Source organism: Paroedura picta, chromosome 6 (genome assembly GCF_049243985.1).
Source record: "Paroedura picta isolate Pp20150507F chromosome 6, Ppicta_v3.0, whole genome shotgun sequence".
Classification (NCBI taxonomy): domain Eukaryota; kingdom Metazoa; phylum Chordata; class Lepidosauria; order Squamata; family Gekkonidae; genus Paroedura; species Paroedura picta.
The window spans coordinates 38,728,511-38,744,334 of NC_135374.1; the positions used below are offsets into that span (position 1 = coordinate 38,728,511).

The 15,824-nt window shown below is 43.1% G+C and overlaps 1 protein-coding gene across 1 annotated transcript; it reads right to left on the reverse strand.

The window, feature by feature from the left end:
- Positions 1-1,658: 1,658 nt before the first annotated feature.
- On the reverse strand, positions 1,659-15,289 carry BTLA (B and T lymphocyte associated). The gene is made up of 5 exons (XM_077342194.1): positions 14,913-15,289; positions 11,587-11,910; positions 5,033-5,161; positions 4,241-4,287; positions 1,659-2,919 (listed from the first exon to the last, which is right to left on the reverse strand). The coding sequence occupies exons 1-5, from the start codon at positions 14,980-14,982 to the stop codon at positions 2,593-2,595; spliced, it is 897 nt and encodes a 298-aa protein (XP_077198309.1). The 5' UTR covers positions 14,983-15,289; the 3' UTR covers positions 1,659-2,592.
- Between the last annotated feature and the right edge of the window lie 535 nt (positions 15,290-15,824).

Genomic DNA, 15,824 nt, shown 5'->3' on the forward strand with positions numbered 1-15,824 from the left:
AAGCATAAAGAGTGACTAAGAGAGAAACATGTTGTCTCCTATAGGTATAAATATGGAATGGGGTTGGTTCATTACTAGAAGCTTTGGGGATGGGTTTGTGGAGCCTCTAATGCCAGCCTCGCCTCAAAGAGTACTCCGGGATCCAATGCTTCAAGCAATTTTATGATTTATTAATCAAGGTTTTGCTGATATTAAAGGAGGTGATTTCAATGTAGAGCCTTCAGGATACGAGAGTCATTGAAAACTTTGCAAAATTACTCTGTGGCTTGGACTCTTCCCTTGTAAACTCAGCATGTAGAGAGATGAATTAATTCTACTTGCAGATGTGAATGGTTCACAATCACATAGGTTTGAAATTAGAAGAATAATACAATTATAAATACATTTAACTTATAAGTAAGCATTTGTAGAATGCCTATATTCAGTGTCACTGTGGTTAAAGGTAAAGGTAAAGGTATCCCCTGTGCAAGCACCGAGTCATGTCTGACCCTTGGGGTGACGCCCTCTAGCGTTTTCATGGCAGACTCAATACGGGGTGGTTTGCCAGTGCCTTCCCCAGTCATTACCGTTTACCCCCCAGCAAGCTGGGTACTCATTTTACCGACCTCGGAAGGATGGAAGGCTGAGTCAACCTTGAGCCGGCTGCTGGGATTGAACTCCCAACCTCATGGGCAAAGCTTTCAGGCGGCTGCCTTACCACTCTGCGCCACAAGAGGCTCTGAAATGTTGACTAGTGTGCCATAAATTCTGTGCTTTATATGAACTTATTCAGTTTTATAGGACATCAGATTCTTGCTAGACTTTACTTCTTCATCCATTCCCTGAACTTAACACATCATACACATAAAGCTGCCTCATACTGAATCAAATCATTAGTGCATTAGAGTCACTGTGGTTAATGATGTGCAAAGAAGACACACATGCATCTTTTAACTCACATTTTTGTTCTGGATCATTATTGTTGCATGTTTGTTCCAAAGATTACAATAAAAATATAGTGGAAGCAGGCAGAGCTAAATCCTGCCTCCTTGCCTTTTACCTTTCTATGCTCAATTTAAGTTTTTTTCCTGTTTAAGATCTGCAGGATGTAGGACAGATTTTCATATGGGGGGGAAAGCTGGCTGCTTTTTATGAAAGTGAAAACTTTGAAAGACCTCAGAATTCAGTTATTGGTCGATGTTCTCTTCCTTCCAGCACTATTTTAAGTTTAAAAAATGGGGAAGGAAGGCAGGAGCCTTTCCTTCCCACATGCTATGGTGGCCCCAACCATAACTGAGCCATCTGGCTCAGTTTAAAGAAGTACCCAGCTGGGAAGTGTGTACTTCAAAATGGCAGGTGTTCCTGAAGCCACCTGTATTGTCTAGCTTGGCTCTGCATTTTCAAGGAGAAATCCCAATGTTAACATCAAATCTACCTGACAGCCACTCTAGCATTCCTGATAACAATGTACTGTGTAGCAGTAATTTATCTAGCAATCAATAGATTATTTCATGAATTCTTATTTTTTTCTTTACTAACATGGATAATTACAATATTTTCATACAGTTGATGTTCTGCTATCATAGCCCTGTTTTTGTACTTGTTTATTTTGCTCCCATTTGGATTTCCCAATAACAGCAATAAGTGATATCACCAATGAAGATTAGATCAGTGAAATAAATTATCAAAAATTAGTTTGTTTGCTATTCAACTCAAATTAAAAATACATCAATTCAATGACAATCGCCCAGGAGTTCAGTGAGTACATTGCAGTTCCTCAAAATTATACTTTAAAAAAACCTATTTTCATTGTGAATATTCTATTCTGGTTATAATGAAGTGGTCGTAGGGAATACATTTTAGGATGAGAATAAAACATTTGCTGATAGTCTTTGCAGAAAAATTATTATATTATTATTTATTTTATATGCAACACATCTTCCTAGGAACTCAAGTTGTCATGTGTAGGATTTCTACTGAGCCAACTAAAACCTGCATAACTTCACCAAGATTGTTACATTTTATGCCTTTGGACCATTTAGCAATGTAATAATAGAATAATAGAGTAATCAACAGTAATATGATCAGATCAAGGTTTGGTACAAATGGCGCATGTGTAGAATCTTACAAAGATAGAATCACTAAAATTCAATCAATGAGATTCATTTGAATGATCAATGAGCTTAACAGAAGAATACATATTTTCTTTGAACAAAAGAAATGGGTGACAACTGATTAGCTTATATGCAGTTTGGTATAGTGGTTAGGAGTGTGTGGACTTCTAATCTGGCGAGCCAGGTTCGATTCTGCGCTCCCCCACATGCATCCAGCTGGTTGACCTTGGGCTCTCCATGGCACTGATAAAACTGCTCTGACCGGGCAGTGATATCTGGGCTCTCTCAGCCTCACCCACCCCACAGGGTGTCTGTTGTGGGGAGAGGAATGGGAAGGCGACTGTAAGCCGCTTTGAGCCTCCTTCAGGTAGGGAAAAGCGGCATATAAGAACCAACTCTTCTTCTTCTAAATAAAGATATCTTTCTATGAATGTTTGTTGGGCCACAGTGGAACACATTGGCTGTCACTTATAAATGAGAGCAAAAATACTGGCTAGATTTAATTGTTCTGCCTAACGGTGGCATATTCTGTAAGTTCTATTTCTACTGAGGGCTGAATTCTTTGAGAATGTTCCCCATGACTCAAAGATGCATAAACAATTATTTCCTTATCTTCACCTGGTAAATTGTGGCTGTTGGTGACAGACTGATGGTATACCCGATTTGTTGCTGCTCTAAATGATTTCCAGCAACTGACTTGATTGTCACAGATAGTGCTGCCATGTTTGCACTTCAAGCCAGGTGTAGCAGCATCATGATGTAACACAGATCCTTCATCTGGGGTACCAATGGGATTATCACTGTAGTACTTTTCACCTGAATTAATCTGCAAAAACAATGTAATTAATTGACTTACTTAACTGTTTAGAGCAACCATTATGTCAGAAACAGTAGCCAAAATTCAAATATCTTACAAATCTTGGCTTTCAAAACTTCAAGAAAAAAAGACACAAGAGACTCTTTTATCCAAATAACCAGGGGGGGAAATCAAATATTTGGATAAAAATGAAACTATTTATACAGACTTGACAGTTACCTATGAGATTGACAAGGCATGATTCAGACTGTAAACAATTGTAAATATCTGATTGTTAAACTTAATATTCACTCTGTACCCTTCACATGCAGCTCGATAATAAACCATCATTACATTTAAGACAAAGCATAGTTTGCTAGATTTGAATTACAAAGAATATCTGTTCCTTCTAAATGGGGATTACAAATTAAGATTTCATCCTACTTGTAATTTATTGTTTGATGGGAAGCTTTGGTTTAGATGTAACACAGTTTTCTGAAAAAGTAGAAATGTTCAGTTATTGAGTCATATGAAAGGGAAGGCAAAAAGAAGGCAGACACACAAACTATGGATACATCTGAACCATGGGACAATAATAATTCACCAAAGTAAGAGATTTGAACAGGGTTTAAGACCAGGTTTTAAAAGGAAACACTGAACACATTTGAAATCCAGCAAGCATCTGAATTTTTTAATCTTTTCTCACTGGCACTGGATATTGGGTATTACTGATAAAAATCTTAAATTTGATGACTTCTCAGACAATGATGTTAAGTATCAGAACTTTACCTTCCCTTTTCTTTCTAAAACCAAGCATCCAACCACATGCATAAGTGGGAATATTGGGAAAATGTACCACATAAATGGGAACAGGATTGTAAGTAGGCATGAGCATGATCCACATGAAATGGTTTGCTAATTAAACCACCGCTTTCCCCCCTTCTTACTGCTTTTTGCTCTTTGGTCTTAATGGCTCTGTTTTCTGTGAACAGCCCTGCTTTCTGCTTTTTATGAACCACCACAAACTGCATCAAAATTCATGGAAATTTGTGGTTGTACTTCAGTTCATGAACATTGCTGCATGAACTGGCCAAAATTCGTGATGAATTTTGTTTGTCAGCTGGTTCAAACCTATTTCTAAGTATTATTAGTTTTTAAAACAACTCAATACAGCTGAATATGGAGTCTTTTACATGCAGGGGGGTGCCCTTTATTTGAAACAGCAAGATCCTTAAGTTGAGGTCTGACCACTCTCTGTGTTTTTTGTAATAGTTTGCATATTAAAGCACCTATAGATAAGCTACAATAACTAAGGTTTAGTTAGCAACACACACCAAAAGAACAAACCTACCACATTCATTTCACTTTGTGAGCCTGATGAAATCTTCTTGTTTTTAACTGGAATGGAAAAAAATACTTATTATGAATGGAGTGATTGTGTGAACTTTCTTTATAATTTGTCCCAAATATGAACATTGCTTTGAGGAAACCATCCAAATTTATAAATATTGGGAAGACTATTTTGTATTCCATTCTATTTGTAATCCTCTTTCTGTAATAAGAAATCCCATAAAATGCTTTCAAGACATAGGCTAGAGCAGTGGTCCCCAACCTTTTTATCACTGGGGACCCGTCAACGCTTGACAATTTTACTGAGGCCCGGGGGGTAGTCTTTTGCCAAGGGATGTCACCGCTGCCGCCTGAGCCCCTGCTCCGCTTGCTTTCCAGCCAGTGCCTTTTACTTCCCACCGCCCGCTGGGGGTCACTGCCAGAAACAGCTGCACAGTGCCACGGCAAGGGGGAGCCCCAGCCATGGCAGTCGCTGGAGAGCACCAAAGGTGAGCTGGCAGCAGAGTGGCAGGGCAGCCCCCGAGGCAGTAGCCAGGGAGGAGGACGGGGGTTGGGGACCACTGGGCTAGAGAACTGGGATCAAGTAAGAACTCAACACGTTTTATTAGTAGATCAGACTGCTTTGATTGTATGGAGTAAAATAGGGCATATTATCAAGAAAATAGCATTTAACTATAGTATTTAAAGAACTGTAAGAAAAAGGAAATCATGTTTGGCTGCAGTCAGGCAGGCAAATCTCACTGCCCTTGCAAAAGAAGGGGAAACCAAAAGTGAAAAGAATGATAGACTTTACCAGGATTCTTCCACATGAAATACAGCGGCCCCCAGCAGATAACAGCAATGACACACAGCACACCCAGTGATGAGAGGAGATAAATAATCCATGCCTTGTCTGTTTCATCTGCTCTATCTGTGATATTATCTGCAAATTCAAAAAGGTTATTATGGTCTGTCAATTATGCCTTTGAACATAATGCAGTAACAGCTTACTTTTAACAGAAGGTGGGTTCCCAAAAGTGCTGGCTTGGCTTCCTACCTATTTACTATTTTTGTTCAGCATGAATTCACTTCCCTCTTCAAGACCACAAAGTGAAAGAGAAGTGACAGAGAGTTCTGCTGTTTGGGCTGCAGTATAAAGAAATTAACAATCAATGGCAGAAACCATTTCTTACCTTTAGTTAATTCTTTTTTAGAAATTATTTTTACAATAATGCTACTGATGATTTTGTTTAGCTTGGTTGGGATACAAATTATCTGAGTCACTGGTTACTACAGACTTGTTTGGGTATAGATTCAATTTTATTTTTGTTCATATATATAAAATCCAACAAATACACATGGAAGGATATCAAATTTCAACATATGTGAAGCCTGTTGTGCACCCAGCAGAATGTGCAGAGTATAATAATCCTGCTCTAGCCCATCTTGGATTATTCTCTCCTCCCACTTCTGCAAGTAGCCAGGAAACAGTTGAGAGAGATGCAACTCCCATCTGGAGGCTAAGGGAGATTGCTTTTTTGCCTGAGAGAATTCCAACCTATCTGTTTTTCAACACTCTTTCCAACCTACCTGTCTTCATCCAGTTGGCTCATAAACATCACCCTTTCCCAGGATGAAACTATTTCCTCTGCTCTCATCCACAACAAAAGATACTCAGACTGCACAAGTCAACCTGAAACAGCTGAGCAGCAGGGAGCGGTGTGCTCCCCACAGCTCAGCTGTTTTTTTGGGGGGGGGGGGGCTGGCTGTTATGCAGCTTTTTCAGGAAACAGAAAGCAGAGGTTTAAAGGGACTTGTAATTCTTTTACACCTCTATTTTCAGCTCCATTCATGAACCACCACAAACCATCACAATGTGCTTTAAAAGTTCATGGAGGTTTGTTACTTCTGTTTGTGCACCACAAACAGAGCAAATTCCATGACAAATTTTGCCCATCAAGCCCATCCCTAAATCTACCGGCAGAGAGATAGCTAGCTATTTATAGAGAGATAAACACATTCACAGGCAAACACCAGATGTGAACAATCAGAAACGCAGAATGATTCTAGACAGATGTTGAAAAAAGAACCTGAAACTGACTCAAGGATAATACAAATCAGAAATAAAATACCCAAGACAGTGGTACTTAGTCTGTAGTTCATGGAAAGTCACATTCACAGCTGCATCAACCAAAAGAGTCACATAATGACTGCTTGGCTTGTGTGTGGGGTTGCCTACCTCCAGGTGGTAGAATAAGGTGACCAGATTGTACCACTTTTGGAGGGACAACTGGGGGCACCTGGCAAATTGTACTTATGTTAAAATTTAAAAATATATATTACAATACTATTTTTGCGTTCTATGCATTCTATGAAACTTTTTGTTGCTCCATATAGACCAAATTTTTAATCAAGAACTCCCCCGGTCAATGGTGTTTACCAATGTTAAAATCTGTTCACCTTATGGTAGAAGCCGAGAAAAGAATCAACAGAGGGCTGTACAATAAAGTCTGCTTATTCCATCATATGAGTTTGTATATTCTTTATGCATGATTCACCACTCAATATCCTACAATGAATGAGAAACTGAGTTTGCCAGAACAAGGTTGTGGATTCTAGGTCCATTATCAAAAAGTAGCACTTTTCTCAGTGGCTAAGTGGCCTTAAGAACTTAAGTGGCCTTAAGAACTTCCTAATATTCTTGTCCTAGTATTCTTATAATATATGTGTATATTCAGAGCCTCTTGTGGCGCAGAGTGGTAAGGCAGCCGTCTGAAAGCTTTGCCCATGAGGCTGGGAGTTTGATCCCAGCAGCCGGCTCAAGGTTGACTCAGCCTTCCATCCTTCCGAGGTCGGTAAAATGAGTACCCAGCTTGCTGGGGGGTAAACGGTCATGACTGGGGAAGGCACTGGCAAACCACCCTATATTGAGTCCGCCAAAAAAACGCTGGAGGGCGTCACCCCAAGGGTCAGATATGACTCGGTGCTTGCACAGGGGATACCTTTACCTTTACCTTTTAATATTCTTGTTATCAAATATATTTGTCAGCACTGAGGAATGTCTTATTGCAGTGGTCCCCAACCTGCGGCCCGCGGCCCAGTGCCGGGCCGTGAAGGCCGTGGCGCCGGGCCGCGGCTCCCTCTCCCCGCCCCCCCGCAGTAAAAAACTTCCCAGGCCGCAAGCTTCCCAGGCCACAAGCCATGCGCGGCCGAAATCGCCCTGCCGGTCCCCAGCCTCAGAAAGGTTGGGGACCACTGTCTTATTGTATCTCCTGGGCCACACAGTATTGGAGAATCCCTTGGATTTCTACGTGCTTCACATAGCTGATGAATATATCAGGTTCCACTCTCAAAATCTTCATTTTCCCAGAGTTGGCAATCCTATCTGTGTGCCACCCCACCAAACACACTTTTACTGTAATATAAATATTAAATATTTATTAAAGCTTTTAAATTACAAGCAAAAATGAATGAACTGGGAGGGGTGGGTCCCAGTGAAGAGACAAATACAGAATAGTACAGACGCACTGGGAAACCAATATGGCAATAAAAAATATCCAAATTGGACTTATATAGTTTCAGTTATTCTTTAATTCTTATTTCACACAAGTCCCGACGCGTTTCGCCTACAGCTTTTTCAAGGGACGGTTTTAATATTTAAGGACCAACTTCAACTTATTAAGGAATCTCTTAACAGAGTATAATGTCATACAATAGCTAAACTTAGCTTGTGGTGTTTCAGACGCTCAGGTGAGAACAAGGTAACCAAACTACTCTGCCTCATGTCAGGAAGAGGATGAGAAGGCAGCAAAGGAAGTGGGAGGGGCAAACTTCTGCTCTGAGCAGCCAGCAGCACCATGAAGCCCTTTTTCGCAAGAGCCCTATGCACCTTTTATATCCCCTTTGGCCTTCTTGTTCAGTTTCTGCCATGTCAAGTGAGAATTCTGAGACACCCAGAGGAGAGAAATCTGGTCACTGAGAAAAGGGACTAAAACCACCCTCCTACACACTGTGGCCAGCTTGCTCTTTTCCTGATTGTGGCGATTTTACTCTTTATTCTATGCAGCCACCTTGCTGTCTTCCTGAAAGCTGTTCAGATGCTGTGACTTGAGTACAGGGGCTGCAGATACAAATTCAGGGGTGTTGCTGGAGAGAATGGGCCCTTTACTTCCATCCTTGGCATGAGGCACACATCTCAGGAAGGTTTGCAGCTTACACCTTGCTTCAGTTCCTTCAACAACAGCTGTTTCATAGTAGGAATCACAGTAGAAATCACGTGCCAACCTCACGAGGCAAGGCCCTTGCCCACTTTCCTGAAACATGAGGATATTGCCATATTAAGGAACAGTCCTCAGAACAGTCACAGGTCAAAGAGCCACAACTGGCTCCTGAGTCACTAAATGTTACTGACCTAAGACATATCTTGCTCTGACAGGGACAGCCCAGGCTAGCCTGATCTCATCAGATCTTGGAAAGCTAAACAGACTCAGCCCTGGTCAGTATTTGGATGGGAGACCTCCAAGGGATACCAGGGTGACCTCCAATGTGATTGCAGACAATGGCAAAGCAACTCTGAACATCTCTTGTCTTGTAAACCCTATGGTGTCACCATGACCATTTATGCACTGGGAACTTCACTGCCCCAGATCCCGTGCAGGAGCACAAATCATGGGCGGATGAGGCGCACTGAGCCAAATGCTCCTCCGTGTGGGTGCAGGAATAGGTGGGGCAACCTGCCACAACTAAAACTCCAGCCTGCAGCAGTGCATAAACGGTCCATAAGTCAGCTGTGACTTGATGGCCATTTCCACCACCAGCAAGACATACCTTAAGAAACTAAGATGTAAAAACAACAATGTGATGCAACTAAAACAGAATTAAACATCAAGAAACCCCAGGACTTCATGAAACCCTGACTGAGAAAGCGTCACTCAGGATATAAGATGCTTAGGTTTAGCTATGCATCTTGTCTCAAGGGCAGAGTCTGCACTTACTTTCTTTATTTCATTGTCAATCCTGTTGAATTCAGATTGCTTTGAACTCGAGTCTTCCTCTCTCCCCCCTCCTCCCCATTGAAACAGGAAAGTCTTCTGCACGTGGTTAGGAAGGCTCAGAAGGTGGTGGGGGGGGAGCCAAGCCTCTTTCTTTCTTTTCTTGAAGGGTGGGAGGAGAGGAGCTAAGCAGGGAGCCTCTTTCTTTTCTTGGAGGGGGGGGGAGAGGATCAAAAAAGGCAGAGGAGGGAGGAAAAATCCAGGACCGACAGAAGTTGAGAGAAATCAGGGGCTTCTCCTTTAAGGCAAGCGTGTCACATGACCAGGTGTAGCCTATCAGAGGTTCTCTACCATGGAGCTTTCTTTCCCAAATGGATATTGAGCATTAAAAGCACTCTGAGATATCACACAATAAAGGTAGGGTCACTCCAGATCAATCCTTCTTGCTGCAGAAGGAAAATTAAAATCGCCCAAAATCCAAACGTAAATCGCATTCTGTGTAGAGGGCAGGGACTGAATCGATCTGGGGTTGGAATAAAAGCTCCGTGCAGTTTACACCAAGGTCTGACTATGTTTCACTGTGTATGTTAGTTCAAGACCCAGCAGATAGCAGCTGAACTTGCTATTTCTGTAAGCTTCATAATTACTTATTGAAATTTTCTTGTAAGCAAACTGGGATCTTGCCTATCGTTTCTTTGGGATTTCTGCAAACGTGGAGCTCCTGGGCCAGAGCCCTAACGAACTTTCCAGACAGCTTCATAGGCTAAATGAAACAGTACTCCACCTGCTCCTATCTGGCAACATTTGTGGTAAAGCAGAAAGAACAACCCCTGTAACAACAGCAGTCAAATCAAATGAATGTCTGTGGAGGGTTTTAGTCACATTCCTCTCTAGTGACTCCTTGCTGATGTCATTAAGGGGTGTGGGGGTACCTGACAGAAGAGAACCAGAAATGACAATCAACAGGAAACATTGTTGGAACTGTACATGGTTATTGAGTTGAACTGTAAGGGGATTTCTGCATCTTTTAAAAATAGTGAAACACTTACCTTTCATTGTTATATTCCTCCATATGACATCACCAACATGCAGCGTCTGGGCAGTAAACAGATGGCTACATCCTCCATTTTAAAGCGCTAGTTGGTGAATCCCAAAAAGTGGATACACCAACCTATGTAGCACTAGCTACAGGAGAGCAACCAGCAGGCCACCAGCAAAAAAAAAAGTATGGAGTTGAAGAAGTGCTGTCTCCGCCTCCAATGTCCTGTCCTTGCAGCTGCCTCCCTCTCCCTTCTCCCGGGGAAGAAAGTTTAATTTTTAAGCAAATTTCCTGAAGCAATGAATAGGCCTGCAACCATGCAGGAAAAGCCAACCCCCCCCCCTCCAGAGCTGTAGCAAAAACATGCCTCTCTAAGGTTCCCCCTCAATAAGGAACAAGATTCATTTTTAAAAGAAACAAGACTCCATAAGGGGGGGGCAATAAAGAAGCACTGTGCACCCATGATTAGATGCACAGGCATTTCAACTGAGAAGTATTGAATTAAAAAAAATAGCGGCCGTTGCAGGTAAAAGAACTCAATGTTTCATGCAGAAAACAAAAAAGCAGTGGTCCCCAACCCCCGGGCTACGGCCCGGTGCCGGGCCGCAAAGGCTTTGGCACTGGGCCGTGGCTCTCTCTTCCCGCCCCCCCCCCCCCACAGTGAGAAGCTCGCCAGGCTGCGAGCAAATCGGCCGCCAAAGCGGCCGATCAGCTTGCGCCCCGGCAAGCTTCTTGCTTTGGGAGGGGGTGGGAAGAGAAGCTTGCCGGGCCGCAAGCTAATCGGCCGCTTTGGTGGCCGATTTCCTTGCGGCCTGGAGGGGCGGGGAGAGGGAGCCGCGGCCGCCGGCATACCGGTGGCGCAAACGTGCACGTGCAGACTTGCCGCACGTGCGCGTTTGCGTCCGGCGGGGGCGCAAACACGCACGCATGGCAAGTCTGCACATGCGCATTTGCGCCGGGGCTGCCGCGCACGCGTGGGGCCCCGGGTCGCCCTCTCCCCGCTTCCCGGCGCAGCGGTCCGCAGCCTGACAAAGGTTGCGGACCATTGCAACAAAGGATCTCTTTTATGCAAAATGTGACCCCTCCCCCACACACAGAAGTTGAAGATGATTATATAGAATCTTTGGACAAAAGGGGGGGAAAACCCTGAAGGACCACAGTCCAACAAATCCCAGTTGACTAGATTCCAGTGTATGATTTGCATTTTGATATTATTTCTGTTGTGCCTTTCTGTCCTAAGGCAGCTTTTAGACAACTTGAACATGAGCTATCTGCAGTCAGTCAGTCAGTCAACTGGAGAATATCATCATCACTACATTGATCACATATGAAGCTTACCTTGGACAGTGACATTTATGTAATGGCTTGTGTCTTTTTGGATTCCTGATATACTTTCACAACGATACAGTCCACTGTCATTCTGATGAACAGATGAAAAATTCAAAACAAAAACATTATCAGCAATCCATGTAAACGTGTGCCTTTGTTCACTATGCAGGAGCAAAGAACTATTATCGATCTTTTTGTACCACTTGATTTCAGGCTTATTTTGGCAATATATCACTGGGCACTTTATGATGGCTGCATTTCCAGACTTTAGGCGATATTGTGTATTCCGTTCAACGTTAACAGTAATAGTGCAGTTCTGAGCTTCTTCTATCCCTGAAAAGAAAGCGGGAAGAATTTCAGCAGCCCTACAGTATTTACTGGACACTATCCATAGTTGTTCTAGAATTCATTAGCTACATAACATTCCGCCAAGCGAGGCTACTGTCTCCAGTCCACCTGGCCACAATTATCCATGTGATGGTGACCTCCAGACAAGACTTCTGTAACTTGGTCTATGCAGGCCCACCCTTGGCCTTGACCCAGAAATTGCAACTGGTACAGAATGTGGCTGCCAGGATCCTCATGGGAATATGAAGCAGCTGCATTGGTTATCGATGGTGTTCCGGATCAATTTCAAGGTTTTGGTTTTAACTTTTAAGGCCATCCATGGTCTGGACGCGACATATCTCAGGGATCGTCTATCTCCCTACACAGTCTGCAGATATTTGTGTTCTGTGGGCACTAATAAACTTATGATTCTCGGCCCATGTGAAGTGCACCTGGCCTCGTCAAGGGCCAAGGCGTTTCTGGTCCTGGTCCCTACGTGATGAAATGAGCACCTGGACTAGCTGAGTGTCATGTCAGAGCTATCACAGTTCCGCAGGGCCTGCAAGACAGAGCTCTTCCAACAGGCATTTGGTCGAGGCTAGGGCTGAAAGGTCCATGCCCCCCTCCTCTTCTATTGGAGGGCTTTATCATCTCATACCATTACAATTAGCGGACAGGAATCACCACGGCCGCCATTTATGAAGTGGGAGGTAGCCAAGGATGATGGCAGCAGTGAGGGCTGCTGGAGAGAATGTGACCCCGCAGCATGCATAGGAGGCGGAATGTGGGTGCCTATATAGGCACCACATGCTTCCACTTCAGCCACCTTGTGACTCTGCAGCCTGAACAGCTTCCCTACCTCCCACCCAGTGTTTGGGGTTTTGTTTGTTGCAGTTTCTGGAAGGTTCTATTTTAGTTCTACTCCAGTTTGCGCACTGGAATCACTGGGGCAATGATATGGTCGCTTCCCTGTGAGGGAATCCTCACACAAGGCCTGCTCTCCCGGCTGGGATGAAGCAGGCCTCAGGGCAGATGGCAGATGGTCAGGCTCCTTTCTGTGCTGGGCCAGTCCTCTCGTGGGAGGCATACAATAAATGGCTGACCGAGTCTCATCTTCATTAGCAAACTGCTACCTTGCTAATCAACTACCATCCACTGTAGCATGGTTTAGGTTGTGCAGGGAGGGAGGGGAACTTTGATTGGTTATATGTCAGCTGCTGTTTTGTGCTTTTGCTCCTTGTACTGTTATATGGGTTGATTGTGCGTTTTATCCTGTTTTTATTGTAATTTCTACAGTTTTAATCTGTAACCCATCATGAGCCGGATTCAGTGAGAGTGACTGAAAATAAATCCAGATATTATAACAACAACAACATGAAGGATGATAAAATACTGATGTCAGTGACTTGTTAACTGGGTTAATCAAAGCTAGGCAATAACTGAGGTCTGTCATTAAAAGATTAGATAGCCAATATATTCTGTTTTTGTTTTTAATGGATGCTACAAGAGTAGTAGTAAAATAGGGGTAGGGTTCATTTCACAGGGAGACTTTGGAACAGTCACCTAAGTCAGTGGTCCCCAACCTTTTTATCACCGGGGACCACTCAATGCCGGGGACCAGTCACCGGGGACCACTCAACGCCTTTTACAGAGTCCCGGTGGGGGGGGAGTAGTTTACTCCTCTACTCTCAACCACTGCCCTAGCACTCTCTGATCGCTATGGTAATGTTTAAACATCCCTTCAAAATAAGATACAGACACGCCACAACAATGAAGTGTGTTGTAAAGGCCTGGGGGGGGATGAAGTAAAGGGCCGGGGGAGGGGGGAGGGGAGAGAAGGCGTCCTTCGGGGCCCACCTCCAATTAGTCGACGGGTCGCGATGGTCGGGCATGATTTCGCAAATAACAACAATTACTACAAACATTCGGTAATGTTGATTAAAAATTACTTAGTAAAGGAATAAAGGAATTTATTATTATTATTATTATTATTATTATTATTATTATTATTATTATTATTATTAAATTTATATCCCACCTCCTCTCGGAGGCTCAAGGCGGGTCACATACAAACCAATCCCCTTAAACAATAAAAGCACAATAAAACATAATACAATTAATACAAAAGTTACGACAAGAATGGCAGCAAAATTCAATATAACTAACCCAATTCCACACCCCAACTTAAATGGACTCCGGGGAATGGTAGAGGACAGGAAGGCCTGGAGGATCATTGTCCATGGGGTCGCAATGAGTCAAACACAACTTAGCACCTAACAACAACAACAAGGAAAATGTTGTAGCTGGTAGATGATGATTTCTGATTCTATGGGCCTGCTTAGAATAAATTTGATTATCTGTTATATAAGTGAAACTTTATCTGATTTACAGAGTTTCAGTTTTAAAAGTTTGTTTTTTCAGAACCGGGTTACGCTGGATGGTTCTTTTTGGATGATGTCACACTGAGCAAGCTTATTGGACTTTCTCTTTTCCTATGTCAACAGAAGCGTCAAACACCTGTAATCAGATTTATGAGGACTAAATATATAACTACATTTACTTTGTCTATAGTCTGTCTTTGCCAATCTGTATTTGATTAATGGAATGAGCTTGGTGTAGTGGTTAAAAGCAGCAGAATCTAATCTGGAAAATTCCCCTTCTCCACATGCAGCCATCTCTGTGACCTTGGGCCAGTCACGGTCCTGTTAGAACTGTTCTTAAAGAGAAGTCCTGTCAGTGCACTCTGTTCCATCTACCTCACAAAGTACCTATTGTGAGGAGAGGAAGGTAAGGTGATTGCAAGCCTTTGGGCTAAACCCAGAGTACATTGTCTGTGGACGGGCAAATCAGGTGGAAGGATAACAGGGACCACAGAATCTTTAAGATTCACCAGAGCAGAAGCAATAGTTCAGTATCTTGCCACAACGTATTGGGGGGGGGGGAAGGGATCAACATGCAAATGTTATTTTTCTGATTGCAAGGTTCATATATGAAAGAAGTAAACTTACCGTATGTTCCTGGCTTGCCCAACATCAGCATCACCAAAAGAAAGAGCAGTTCAAAACTCCTGCAGCACATGGCCTGGATAGGTCTTCACTTCATGTTTAAGAAAGAAAAGATTTGGTTGGAATGGAATGGGGACCATTTAGACTGCCTCTTAAATGAGGTAGTGGGAGCTCATGATATCTGTTGGAAAGGTTTCTGTTCTCTCACGGGGTTGAGGAGGAAGGGAGACAGAGGAAGGGGTGGAAAGGAGCTCTGACACAAATCAGAGTTGCAGATCAGAGATCTTGCCAGTGGTGGGAGGGCTGCTGTCATCTGCTTGCTGCTCACTTTTGAAACCTCTTGCAAGCAAAACGGAACGGTTTGGCTTCTCATGTTTCTTTCACTCCACAAGGGGAACTGCTGAATGAAAAGAAGAAATGAAAGCAGGAAAATGTCAGCTCTTTTACAGGGTAAATTAATGTAAAAAGTAGAGAGAACTTCCGCCCCACAAAAATACTGAAGCAATACCTTGTATTGATATTTGGAGGGAATGGATTTTCACATGTTGGTGTAACCATAGAAAGTTAGCCAATAATAGGTAAAGAATGAAGATGAGAGTTAATAGGACTGGCATCTCAGATGCTAAATTACTGTTGCATTTTTACTTTGTTGTTGTTGTTATGTGCGAAGTTGTGTCCGACCCAGGCCTTCCTGTCCTCTACCATTCCCTGGAGTCCATTTAATTTTGCACCGACTGCTTCAGTGACTCCATCCAGCCACCTCATTCTCTGTCGTCCCCTTCTTCTTTTGCCCTCGAACGCTCCTAGCATTAGGCTCTTCTCCAGGGAGTCCTTCCTTCTCATGAGGTGGCCAAAGTATTTGAGTTTCATCTTCAGGATCTGGCCTTCTAAGGAGCAGTCCAGGCTGATTTCCTC